At 43.4% G+C, this 13,989-nt stretch overlaps 1 protein-coding gene across 11 annotated transcripts in view; it reads right to left on the reverse strand.

The window, feature by feature from the left end:
- Positions 1-13,989, reverse strand: part of CADPS (calcium dependent secretion activator) — a 206,436-nt gene that overhangs the window by 89,122 nt on the left and 103,325 nt on the right. For 10 of the 11 annotated variants that reach the window (XM_077184356.1, XM_077184357.1, XM_054640035.2 and 7 more), the window contains exons 10-11: positions 9,046-9,154; positions 7,810-8,022 (exon numbers count right to left, since the gene is read on the reverse strand). In XM_077184356.1, coding sequence (XP_077040471.1) covers positions 7,810-8,022; positions 9,046-9,154 — 322 coding nt within the window. Of the gene's footprint in view, positions 1-3,736; positions 3,749-7,809; positions 8,023-9,045; positions 9,155-13,989 lie in introns of all 11 variants that reach the window. The other variant, XM_077184358.1, reaches the window with a different exon arrangement.

Below are 13,989 nucleotides of genomic sequence, written 5' to 3' on the forward strand. Positions count from 1 at the left end.
TCCCAAGGTGCTGTGCCAAGCTCGCTGGTGTTTCTTTGTTCGGGGCCCCAGCTGAAATGCTGCTGCAGGCCCACAAAAGTTATCTTACATATTTAGACAAGCTGCACACAACTGCAGCTGAAAGGTGTTCGATGGTGGTCTCAGGAGGGAGGCTGCCAGTGGAGGGACATGGCCAGCACAGGCTACACAAACCTTTCTTCTGCAAAACTGCAGACTCTGGCCTTTTATATAACATTTGGTCCCCTGCATTACTGCCTTTTTTTAATACTGCTGGGTTTATTTTGCCCATTTTTATCCAGTTTGCATTTTGTGCTGACTCCATTAACTGGACCCTTGTCATACACACCCTCCCTACATGTGTTTGAAATCAGAATCTTAAAAATCTGCCAGTGTCAGGAACACCAAGATTTCACAGGAACAAGAATCAAGGAAACCAAAGGACTGTCCCACTGTTTGGCTCTCTGAGGGCTATATTTCTCTTTATCTATCTGTTATTTAAAAAGCAAGAGACAAACCAGTCAAATCTCTCATTCTTTTTTTTTTCCTTAAATGTATTTCCCTGCTCTCTGCATTTCTTTTGCTCCAGCAATAATTTTGGCAGATTTTGCTTTGAGAGCAGTGAAGTTAATAGCGGGGGACAAGCTCCATAAAAGAATTCTTGTTATAAAAGGCTTTAGGTAGCCATTTTATTGTAAGAATTTCTTACTCCAGATTTGTTTCTTTTCATTAAGGAGTGACTTTGTCTTAGTACCAAAGGCAACTGAAAATCTAGTAAATTTTACAACACATTTCCCTGTTGCAAGAAAATAAAAATCCACCAAACAAACAAAAACCCAAACAACTGTAAATTAAAAGGTGACTTTGTATCTTACTCATCTGGAAAATGTGTGCTTGTCATATCTGCTTGACATTACAAGAATGAAGATGTGGTTTGGACAGTAACAAACAATGACACTAGTCAACCTCATCAGGAGACATGAAATAAAGGAATGACAATGATTGATGGCAGCTATTCATTTACAGATATTTCTAGAAAAGTCTTTGCTGGCCTGGCTGGGCAAAGTGGGAGAACTTTTCCAGCCTGGCCAGCAATGCACCACGGCAGGTGGCTCATGGAGTGCCCACTGCAACCCACTGCCTGCCCTGAGGGGCAACTCCTGCTCACAGACACATTTGGGCTGTGACTTGTTAAAGAAACACCCAAGGAAGTGCCTGAAAACCCCATTTTGTTTGCCCTGTGTGGAGCAAGAGACTTCACTAGCAAATACTGATGTTCTGGAGGGTGAAACACTGAATCCCTGTACCTGGATTAAAATGCCAGGTGGCTTGTGAGTGAGCTGCTGGCAGTGCTGGATGGTGGCTTCTCACATCCCCTCCTTGCTGTGCACTGTGGCATTGTTACCTCTGAGAAGTGATGTGTGTGTGCTCAGGGCTCTGCAAACCTCCTCCCCAAACCTGCTCCCCAAACCTGCTCCCCAAACCTCCTCCCCAAACCTGCTCCCCAAACCTGCTCCCCAAACCTCCTCCCCAAACCTGCTCCCCAAACCTGCTCCCCAAACCTCCTCCCCAAACCTGCTCCCCAAACCTCCTCCCCAAACCTGCTCCCCAAACCTGCTCCCTGTGTGGAGCTGTGGCTGCTGCAGGAGCCTCAATTTGCCTCTCAGCTGCAGAGCCAAGAGCTCTTTCTTCTCCCCTTCATTTTATTGCATGTTAGAAGACAGGTTTAAATATAATGGGCTGTTTATTCCTGTGGCTTATGGCTTTTTCCCTGCTGCAAACAAATTCTTTTCTGCTTCAGTTAGAATTTTAATAAATTGTTATGAATGCTCCTGTAAATCACCAGACACACCAGGCACTGAATTGCAATCTAAGTTGTCTAAGGATTGGCAGTTAGATGAATAAGAATTTGTAGTATGCACTTACATAATTCCTTGTGTGGCAAGTCAAAAACACAGTTTTAGAACAGCTATTTATAATATAAAACATTGTTTCACAGCATCTTTATAACTACTTAAAAATATTTTGAATTGGATGGCTGCAGAAACCTGTGAATTTGTATTTCATAAGTTAGAGTTCCAGGCTTCTTAAAGAATGTAGAAGAGATTTACAGGCTAGTTTTAAATTCATGCAGGTTATGTGAGACTGATTTAACATTTTAATTCTGCATTCCTGCAATGAAGCATCTGCAAGTTGACAATACAGAAGACACAGCAGCGTTCTCATGATATCTTTAACTATCTAAAAAAGTAAAGCAATATAAAGCACAAAACTAATAATCTAATAAGATAGCGATGCATTGTAGTGCAAATACATGTAATGTTGCCAAACCCAGGTTCATTCATTCATTCATTCATTCACTCTTTCTTTCTTTCTTTCAAAGTGGCAAAAATCTGTATTTCATTGAAATTAAACTTTTGTGGGTTGGTTTTTTTTTGCAGTAAAGTCTGATAGGAATTCTCTTTGGAAATCCAAACATTTAGAAAACAAAATAAAGAAAGAAAAAAGAAAGTGTCTGCTGAGAAGGAATACTGCCTGCTACCCAGGGGGATATTTGTACACACACGCACATACTCACACATAGGAAAAAAAAAAAGAAAAAAGAAATAAAAGGAGGAGGAAGGAAAAAAGGAGTCTTGTTGATGGCCAAGAGGGATGACACCGCCTGTTCCTTCTCATAATTGCATTCAGATACTCCAGATACATATTTGCCAGCTCTCATGACCCACTGATGCTATTCCCTCCTAAGGAAAGCAGGCACTCACCAGATATTACAGAAGATTTTAACACCAATAAAGGATTTGTACTGGGTGTGTTTGGGACTGAAAAACTAAGGAGAAGCTCTCTTACAGCACAGGTCTGGGCTTTTATCTTTTGCAAAGTAGGTATACCAGTGGGAAAAAGTAAAATAGCAATTCCAGCAATTCCCCTGGCTTGTTTTTTGACTAGCACGGCTTTGATTGGTGACTGAGACCCATGCTAAAACAATAATTTATGACAATTTGGGGAAACAGCAGCACCCCTCCATGAGAAATGCATTTAAGCTGGAGCAGGCCAGCATCTCCAAATGCAGGGTGACCCAGAGAGCTGCCACTGGCTGCTGAAATCATTCCCTGCCGAGTTAACGGGAGAGGAGCTAATCCAACCTCAATGATTCAGGGCTCTTTTCATAGGGCATGTGTGGAGGGGTTTCTGGGGGCCTCCTCTGGAGTCCTGCACCTTCTCTGGGTCTCTTGGGGTCTCCTGCCCTACCTTTCTATGCTTTGAGGTGTCCATGGTTAGCCCTGCACTCTGGTGCGCTGCACCAAGCTAATCATCGGCACGGAGAGAAAGGATATTGTCAGAGTGCAAAATGATCTGTTTTCAGGCAGGAAGCAGTCAACTAGATGTAATTTCCATGAAACAAAAGAAGGTATTATTTACAGTTTTATTGTGATGTTAATTACTATTTACATCTTGGAATGAAAAATAGAAATGTTAATGATTGGCTTTACTAAGAGGATCACTTGATGCCAATGTGAAAGCCAGGGAGAGAAGGCAATTATGCAAACATCACATGCATCCCAATTTCAGTATGGAAACTTACATTTCAAATCTCAATTCAGGAAAATAACATGGAAAGTTTGTACTACAAAATCTAAACATGAGAAAGATTTAAGAGAAAAAAAAAAGCACATTGCATATGTCAGATAATCTAGTCTGATTATCTGAGCTGTGCTAGCTACAGGGAAGCACTTACCCTTGAGTCCAGCTAGAAGTTAGCAGGGTAAGAAGGAACAAACCAGAATAACATAAAGACTAGCAACAAGGCTCAGGAAAGCAGACAGGAGCCCTAACCTAGCAGCTAAATATTTGGGTTCAAGCAAAGAATGAAAAAGAAACTTAAAGAAAATCAAACCAACCAAAAAGAAAACCACTTATAGCTGAAAATTTCTCAAGCAGCTCAATAAACCTCGCTACTTATTATGGGGGAACAAATCATCACAAATTCTCAAAACATCCAACTCATTGTATATGGTGTGATTAACAGTTATTAAATATAAACAGACATTACAAACTAAATATAACCACAAATGATACGTAAAACAAGTACAGACCAATCTTTCATGTTAAAAAAAAAGGGTTTCAAGAAAAAAAAAGAACGTTGAGCACGTTTGGGAATTTTCTTTGATACATCACTAACACAGAACAAAGATTGGTGCTTTCAGACAAGTGACCACTTTTATGAAGCTTAAATATGGCCAAAAGGTGTAATATGTATTGGCAGCATTATTGACTATAATACTGTGAATGATTTCAACAGTAAACAAGAACAGTTTGGGTTTTTTTCTTTTATAATGCGAACACTGGAGAAAAGCACAGCTTTGTGTAAATGGAGTTTTTCTTTGAAATTGTAGCAAAACAAAAAAAGCAAAACTTTTCACTCTAACAGGTATTGTTCACCCACGTAAAAGGAATTGTAAGTCATACAAAAATTAATGAATAGCAGGATCTATTTTTTCAGTACTTAAATTGCAAATAAAATAAACTCCACCCTGGTTCGGAGCTGTCTGTTTACTTCTAAGTCAAGTGCTGCCATCGAACTGTGGATGAGAATTTGAGTGCTGCTCAAACTTCATATTTACTGAGTCAAAAGAGGCGGGAGCCAAATGGAATCTACTATTTCTCCCAAGTTCCCCAAACAGCAAGATATGTGCTTCCCAAGTTTCTGTGCAACAGACAGCTCCATGCCAGGCACGGAGGGCTGGATTTTCTGTGCGTGTGCATGCATGCGCATGAGCCGTCTCGGACTGCTACGACATGGAAGCTGTAACAACAGTTACTCGTCAAATGGCTTAACATTTACTTCTTTGCACATCCTCATTCACCATAGCCTCTAATAAGCACAAAGAAAATAAAAATACGACAGGTATAGAGATAAACGTACAAGAAATGTCTCACAGAAGTCCTTACCTTTTCGCAGGCAAAAAAAACCAAAAAAGCAAAACCCAAACCCCAAACCAAAACACCCAAGCCAAATACAAAACCAATAACAAACCTAGACCCTTTTAAAAATGCAATACTTGGTATGTTCGGATTTCAAGACTGAAGGAGCTGAGATATGCATTTGGGACTCCCCATACGTGGCATGCATGACTCACTGTTGCTTGGGATCATTTAACTGCTGTGCCCTATGACTTTTGCAATGAGAACTGCCATGTATACATGCTGAAATGTGAAAAATGAGCAGCCTTTTCTGTTGAGATGAAGGTGTATTATGGCATGTTGCCCTCTTCCTCTTGTAGGATGTGCACAAAGACCTGTCAGAGGGATCTAGATCAAAAGGGGGAGGAGGAAGGAAAACCAAGGACAAAACAGAGTAGCCCAGAAGATGCTCAAGTATTAAGCCATCACACTGATGGACTAATGAGCCAACTAGTCTCTCTCTCCCAGGCTTTGGCACAACACATCCAAGAGAGTTTCCAAGTTCTTGCAGCAAAAAGGGGAGACTGATGCTGTGCAACTTACAGAAAAATACATTGTGGATGGAAAGAGGGCGGTGGTGTTATAAAAAGCAAAATGATCCAGATTTGGAGCTGGTATTGGCATCAGAACAAGTGAGAGAAACTGAGGTCAGATTCTGACTCCCTCAAATGCCCTGGAGGGTTCGGGGTGAAATCTTGGCTGTTTTCACCAGAAGCAAGGATGAGGGAGCCCTGCCTCCTGGCAAGTGAGCAAGATGCAAAAACAAGGTCAAGCCTGTGGCATGTCTATAGCTCTGAGCACAGTCAGACTGAGTCTGGAGGACCACAAGCAGCACAAGGCTCTGATGGACATGCTGGGCTGTGCAGATGCAGAGTTGACTCCTGGGCCCAGTCACTGACTTCCCTGATCTGTGGCAAGGATTAGGACAAGCCAGCTGCCCCTTCTCCACCCCAGGTACCCTAAGCAGAGAGGTTCAGCTCTCCCACAAACACAGGGCTTGGCTGTGCAAGCAAATCATACACCCAAGTGTCCATAGCCCTGGGCAATCCCTTTTCCTCCTTAAAATCCTGGCAGATTTTGCTACAGCTGCTATGATGTGTCTTAGAAAGCAACACCTCACCTGACCCTTCATATTGGTCTGGTGAACTGAAAACTCTGTAAATATCAGGAATTTACCCAGCAGAAAAATTCTCCGAGCTTGATGTCTGCAGGGATGGGAGAAGAGTGGAAGGAAAGGTGTTTCCTCAGTTTGATGTTCTCTGCTCTCATCCTGCTCTGCAGGGATCATGCTGGGATGGACAGGAGTGCATCCCAGTGCACCAACCTCCCAACGAAGAGCAGCCTTCAGCATCACTTGTTAGGAGAGGGAGCCACAGGCAGAATCCCTCTGTTGCTCCCCCTAGCTATGCTTTGAAGGCTTTTAGCATGTGAAAAAGCAGCAGTAGAAGGACCTGTGCCTGCTACTTCTGAGAACTCTCTGATTAAACATTCTGGGCAGAGGGACATAAATCCCTGGGAATGCTCTCAGGTCAGCACAACTCAGCCAGGCCTAGAGGCTTATCACAGCCAGAAAATGTCCCACTTGCAAGAGGCCAATTCCCACCTCCCATTTTGGCTTTCTGAGAAGTGTCCTTCCTTGCCAACCCTTGTTGTTTACACCTTGCACTCCCAAAGTCAGTGACTGCAATGAAGAGGATGAGGATCATTGAAATGAAAACATTGACTATAGGTTACCACACTGCATCACACTGTTTCACTTGCAGCAGCAGCAAGGCAAAGCAGAAGGGAGGCCAAAACACAGAGGCATGTGGAAGACACAAAAAAAATTAAAAAGCAGCAAGCTGAGGTTTTCTGCTGTAGCACTGGTCATACAGCTGTATGTCTTGTACTTTCTATAAATATTGACATGAAGAAGTTAAACAAATATAAGAGATGGTCAAATGCTATCGATAAGGAAAGCTCAGATTTTCTGAGTTCCTTACAACAATATACTCCATAACTGCTTTACAGAGACTATTTAAAAAAGTTGAAATCTATTTTAATCAGAAGAATTCTTTAATGTTTACCACTTTTCCTTATTTTACTTATATTTAATGAAAATAATTCTTAAATTTTGCTGAAACCAGCAAGATAAGCTGTATGTTACATAATAAAGGGGCTGCAGATGATTGAGACCTTCAAGAAAAATGAGTGAAGAGGCATTTATGTGGTTTATAATCAAATTAGATTTGTAAGAGAAAAGAAATTGCTCTAAATTTCAGATGAAGCAAAGTGTGTGTAACTGCATAGGACATGCAGCATAGCTACAGCTTAAAAGATGATTGCTTTAAATTCACATCTAACTGGCCTGCAAAGCAACCTGTTAAAAATACCATATGTTTTCCTACAGTTGAATATTCAACAGGAGACCTCTTTTTGTGTGTGCATTTCATACTTGCAAGATTTGCACCTGTAGTTTTGAGCACATGATGCATTTGACAGACAGCTAATGGTGCTAATGAATTGCTCTGATCTGGGTGTGCAATTTATTGTGTGGGGTTAAAACACATGTCTGTGGAAGGCAAGGTGGGTCTCAGGCTCTCAGATCCCAGTCTCTCTCCTCCATCAAGTATTGCACTTTAAAATACCCATTGACAAGTTCCCCAAGGAATTTTGTTTCTTGGGTTTGGTTCTGTCAAACACACAGGTTAACTGCTTCTGGATCTACTGATGTAAAAAGAAGCTTTATAATAATGAAAAAATATTTTGTTTTGAAATCAGAAACACATGTGTGAATATTGATTTACATCAGTGCAGAAAATCTTTCCATCAAAGACTTTGGCTGTCTAGGAGAACTTATTTACTTACAAAATTGAGAAATTGGAGCATCTATCTGGGGTACATTTCCTCCTTTAGCATTTAGCTTTTGCACTTGGGTAGGTGGCACAGGTTTGTGAGACTGGCCAGTGGCTCGGTACATGGCTTGGACCCACAGGATTCGGTCCTGCTCATCGTCACTCGCAAAAATCACCGTGTCTCCTTCCTTCACAGCGTTGAAGAATGTTCTGCCACCATCCAAACCTGGCAGGAAAGGAAGTGACAATGCAGTTTCATAGATTTTGAGGCCAGCCAGGAGATCTCCCCCTGTTTCCCACCCCACCACTGCTCGGATGTCTCTTTACCCAGTCCCATGCTGCTCCCAGCTCTGTCCCCTCCCCTGCACCAAACTCACCTGCAACACAGCCCACAGGTCCCCAGGTAACCCAATTACTAAAACATGCCCCAACACACTTGGATTAATTGTTTCTCTCACCTACAGCTCCATCTGTGCAAGTTCCATGTCAGCACCACTGGAGCCCAATTAAAAATGGGGTTTGAGTGGGAGGTTCCCCATTAGACTGAAAGCATCAGTGCTCACACTTCAGAAAAAGGTCCTTGGGTGATATCCTTATTTCTATCTTTGCCCTGATTTGGCACCCATACTCCCATCCCCCTGATATGAGAATTAAGGGAATAAAGGGCTTGACAACAACCTACTATATCTTTTATCATCTCCTCTGGGGACACCATTACCCAGGGCATGGTGAGGATCACCATGCTTAGCAAGTTGTCCCACTGAAATAAAAGAAAAATGGTGCTTGTCCACTTGAATAAGGGTCTCAACCACCAACAGGTAGCTCCAGGTACCAGGGCCTTTCTGTCCCTGCCCCTTCCATGCACTGACATCCATCCTAGTGAGAATGGGGCAAAAATGCTCCCACAACAAAGACAAGCATAGCTGCTAGCCTTTTATTTAGGGCATATAATCTGAAGGCACAGGTTAGAATTGTTACTCAATTTGAGCATTCAGCTCACAATAAAATTTCATTGGGATTTAAGTGTCTAATTCACTTAGGCTCCCCAGAAGAGATGAGTCCTTCCCTCCTCTGGTGCAGCTCCTAGCTCCGTCCCTTAGATCTGTTTATAGTAAAGTCATGCATAGCTAATGATCAATATAAACACAAACATATTTAGAATAATGCTGATCAGAGTTCAGCTGCAGGCAGGGAGAGGAAGAGAGAGGAGTCTCTTTGGAGTGGTGAGGGCGGGAGCCGCCACCCGTACCTGGCTGCGGGTCGGTGTAGTCCACAGTGTATCCGTCGAGCTGCAGCAGCTCTTGAGGTTCTGCTTTTTTCTCCCGGTAGCTGCACATAGCAAATGTATATTGACTAACCTGAGGAGAACCACAAACCTAAGATGGCACCGGGTGACCACCACAAGGCAATCCAAAGCACTTACAGGGTGTTTGCAGGGACAGGGGATGGTGGGGTAATTTGGATGCTCCTTACCCATTAGAGACAGACTCAACACTTCTTACCAGGCTTTTGCAAAGCCCTCTCTTAGCGCACCCTCCTGCAGCATGCACCTAATTCTCCACATCAGTACATACAGCGGTTTAATTTCCTCCAAAAGAGGAAGATCCACTGTTTAAAACCCTCTATCATTCATCCCCAGACAAGTGCAAGAGTGACACCCTGTCACAAACAATGTGAGCTAAATTGCTAGGTGCCAGTCATATTAAAGCAATCTTAAGATGCCACTGATCTCGGCAGTTGTTGTCATCAGTGCTGTAAATGGCAGCTCTCACTCCTCTGAGGTACCATCTGCATGACACGATACATTCAATGTCAAGCTCTTGACGGAAGCCGGCTCAGCTGCGGGGCTCTGCCGGGCTCCGGGATCGCCTTTAGGAGCCCATCAGGCCGCATCAGGCCCCGCGCGTTCTCGGCGCGCTGCGATCCGCGCGGTCGGCAAGGAGCTCATCCAGCCAGGGGAGGAGAGGATTCTCCGTGCCCCAGGCGAGGAACTCACAGGGATATTTACTGTCAAATGATTTCAAATGACTTTGTTAAGGTTGTGTCACATCCTGGACGCCTGACGTAATTTTATTCGTCTGGACATTTTCTTGACCTCTGGAAGAAACTTTAAAACTCTGGTGGGTGGCAATGAATTGGGCTTGTCATTTTTTGGAAGCTGGGAGAGATCCTGAAAGATGGGAGCATGGATGGGCTGAGGGGTTTTGCCTTCAAACTCCAGCCAAATTGCTCGGCTACAAAGACCCATGCAGCACTTATTTTAGTGGCATCTCTCACTAATAAAATGTAATTGATTGAAGTCGGGGCACCCGTCTACTGGCACGGCATCTCCCAGACACCACTCGGTTTACTGCTGCCCTCTACGGGCTTCTGCTCGCTGCCAGCCTGCTCCAGCAGCCCTGCCTGCACCGAGCCTTCCTCCAGGAACAGCTCCAAAAGCCACCTAAGAATAAACTCTATCATTAACACATTTGTGGGAGTAAGACTAAAAGCGATGCTTTAAGCATCTTGCATCCTCCTTAAAACTACCAGCACTGACGAAAGATTGACAAGTAGCAGACCAATAGCAGGAGCACACCAGTGCATATTCCCTGTTCTGAACTTTGCATGCCTACCATCGTATGGGCAACACAAAAATTAAAAAGATTAACACGAAGGAATCTAAAAATAACCCAGTGCCCCTCAGCACAACATTCAGACTCCTGTGGCGTTCATTCAGTCGCACTTGCAGTATGTTGCTGCCATCTCCTGGAGAAACTCCGGAATGTGCTTTATTTATGGGAAAATCCTAGAGATCTCGTCTGAGCAGTAAGGATTCGATTTCTCTGCGTTAGACAGCCTGAACTTCAGGGACTGCATGATAAATGCAATTCCTGAAATGAGTCAGTGCTAACCTGTGCTAACATTTATTGAGAACCTTAATACCACTAATGCTTTTCTGCTTTTCCTGTATGGTCTATAGCAACAGGTAATTGATTCATTCAGTAGTTCAGCTGTTGTTCTCTGACCCTGAACATGAGGTCTCAATTTTGGGCTCTTCTTCATATACAAGTAATTCCACTCCTCTTTGAACCCAGAAAATATTCTTCTGCCCTATCAATAAGACAACCATAGCAACACAGTGGTAACATAGGGAAAAAGGCATTTCAGAACCTGCATTTCTCATGTTAAAGGTTATAAATGACAGGTGTAGACAGTCGGCTCTGGTGGAGTCATCCTGGGACAGAGGCAAAGCAAACTGATCTCTCCTGTTAGAATGCACAGGATTTCCTTGGAAGAACATTGTTATTAGAAGAGACCTTCAAGAGAAACCTGCAGGTGGGTCTATAACAGGCAGTGAGCCAGGGCTCATCCAGGTTCATGTCCTCCTTCTCTACTCACACAGCTCAGAAGCTCAAGCTCAGGAATTGAGCTTGCTGGCAGGAGCAAGCCAAGGATCAGGCTGGAGAGAGGACAAAGCTAATGATGGCCTCTGGAAGAGGTGCCAACTGTGCCATGCAGAGTGCCTGCACCTAGACAACTCAAGCCACTGACTTCAAGGACTGGCAGACCTGCCTGTGTGCCCTATCCTGCTGCCTGGAGCATTTACTGCTTGGGGTCAGAGAGAATTTGGTGCCATGGCTACCAGTGCCATGTGGCTCCTTCCATTTACAAGCAGTGGTAAAGCCAAGTCCAAGAAAATGAGATTCTAGAAAGCTCAGTATGTCACAGTTGTGCTTTGCTACAGAACAACACTGTAGGGTCAAGAGAAGATTGCACTTGCCTTTCATCAGTCCTCCAAAATATTGTGCTTTACAGAGCCTGCTTTCTGTAAAGCTCAGAAGTGGCCAGACAAGTGAAACAGTTAATAGCAGAAATTAATCTTACAGCCTGCTGAGTTCACTCTGAACCATAGCTGAGTATGAGAGCGAGCGAGCAGATGGGATGGGCAAGATGAATGGTTTGAGTAATTGGAAAAAACACAGATACAGAGAGGAAACTGAAGGAAGACAGAGGAGAAATCTCTGCCCAGTGAGGGACAAATTCTCAAAGCAGCTGGGATTTCATCCAGGGACTCGATGACAGCCAGGAAAGGAGCATCTAAGGAAGCTGAACTGAGAGAAAGTAAAAGAAGGGAACTAATCCAAGGCACCCCTGGTTGGTTCATTACAAAAAGGGGAAAACACTTTGAGAAATAATTTGAGACAAAAGAACATAAGGAGAAAAAAAAAGGTGGGGGAAAAGACAAAGAAATTCAGGAAGGGGGAAGCAGACAGCAGGAGACAAATGCCAAAGTTCACTATTCCCAGGCTGCTAAATTAAATCTGACTTACTTGGCACTTGACCATATTCTGTCACCAGCTATATAATCCAACTGATTAATAAATACAGCAGATATGCATTAACCAGTTCTGACTTTGTCCTGGTTTCTCCACCAGAGACTCCTGCTCTAGCAAGCACTGCTTTCCCCAGGATCCTGCTCAAACCTGTTAATTGTCATGCCTCACACTCTGAGCTCAGTCATTTGCTCCCCCTTTTTTACTGTTGACACAACACCACCCTACTTGGGTTAAATTCTTTAATGGACCTTTTCTAAATTAACAGCATGCATTTTGTCCCAAGGGAGAGAAACCGTGCGAAGATACTGCCAGCTGTAATACAGCTTTCCACTTTGATGGGAGACTCTTGTCCTCTGGTTGCAGCTGTACGTTGCCTCCCAAGCCCTTTCCTGACACAAATGAGCAGAGGAAATGATCTAGCTTTAAGAAAAAAATATGAAAACAGCAGTTTTCACATCTCAGCATATCCATTCAGCTCTAAAAAACTGCACAAAACAGTTGTCCTAGCTTCTGTCTTCAATCAGGAGATGTGTGTGCTCTCCTGGGCAGGGCTGTGTGGTGGGAATTCATTCTGTTGAGTATGGACAGGATATGCAGGACCTACTGCAGCCAGGTGGAACTAGCTGTGGCATCAGTTTAACCAGCAGTTTCCAGATATTTTGTATGTATCATTACACTCCAGATTTTACAAGAATCACCATCTATGCCTAGTTCTCAGCAAGGGTCTAAGAGAAAACATTATTTAATATGATTATGGGAACCAGCTATGGGTCATTCACCTTGGCTTGAAGACCACGGTCTAGGACTGCTGGTGTACCACACTGCAATTCTGCTGAATTATTTTCAATTTTGGGGTGATATTCAGAGTTACTGAACTCTTACTTTATTTCATTTTATCCCGAGTCAGCTGAGTTTTGCTAAAAGCAAGGACTGTCACTATTAGTCTAAATTATATTGAGTTTAGGGAGTCTGTCACTAGAACAATAGATCCAGGCGTAGACACTGCAACTGGTTTTAATCTGCAGAGAGTTGATCTGGTTCCAACAACATTCTGCAAACACCATCAGACACAATCAGCTGAAAACTGCTTCAAGCTACTCAGCAGACATGTCATCCAGGTACCATGGAGTGTTACTTCCCATATGCTGCCAGAGCACTGAAATGGGGTTATGATAAGAGATGAACAGATTCAGTCTGAAATCTCAGTGTAATTAATTCACTTGCCCTTAAAAATCATTGTAAGAAATTTCCTATTGCAAAGCCAGCAAACCCACCATAACCAACCATGGTGTTATTGCCAGTACAGCACATCAGACCTTGCAAAGAATTAATACAAGCTCTGCCAGCTAGCAAAAATCCCAGCTTTTGCATGAGGGTCTAATTGGCAAACTGGCTGAAATTTGTGTGCTGTGCTCAAGCAGCTGATACAGCAACTTAGGAAACACTTACAACATCTGAAATGGATGTACATTTTCTTTCCTAACCAGTCACAGAGAACTTTGCCCTAAATAGCTTAATTGCTTTTGCTTACCACTGCCACTGGCATTACTGCTGCCTTTACGAAGCATTTTCCTTGCTTGTGATGCTGCGGACCATTTCCATCCAAGCTCAGGGCCATATTCTGCCATCATTTTCACACTGCATATCTCAGGATTTAAAATTAGGCAAGTAACGAGTCTCTGCCATGTAATTTACATCTAATCAGTATTCTGCTCTTCTGCTGCTCATCTCAAAGGGTGTCTATGAGAAGGGTGGGCAGTGTACAGAGAGGACTGCGATTCATTTGGAAGGGAAAACTAACCCCTCTTAATGCACGGATCGGTGCTGGAGGAGCACACACCCTTGCCCTGCCAGCCATGCCATGCCATAACCCT

This window comes from Agelaius phoeniceus, chromosome 11, assembly GCF_051311805.1.
Source record: "Agelaius phoeniceus isolate bAgePho1 chromosome 11, bAgePho1.hap1, whole genome shotgun sequence".
NCBI classification, from domain to species: domain Eukaryota; kingdom Metazoa; phylum Chordata; class Aves; order Passeriformes; family Icteridae; genus Agelaius; species Agelaius phoeniceus.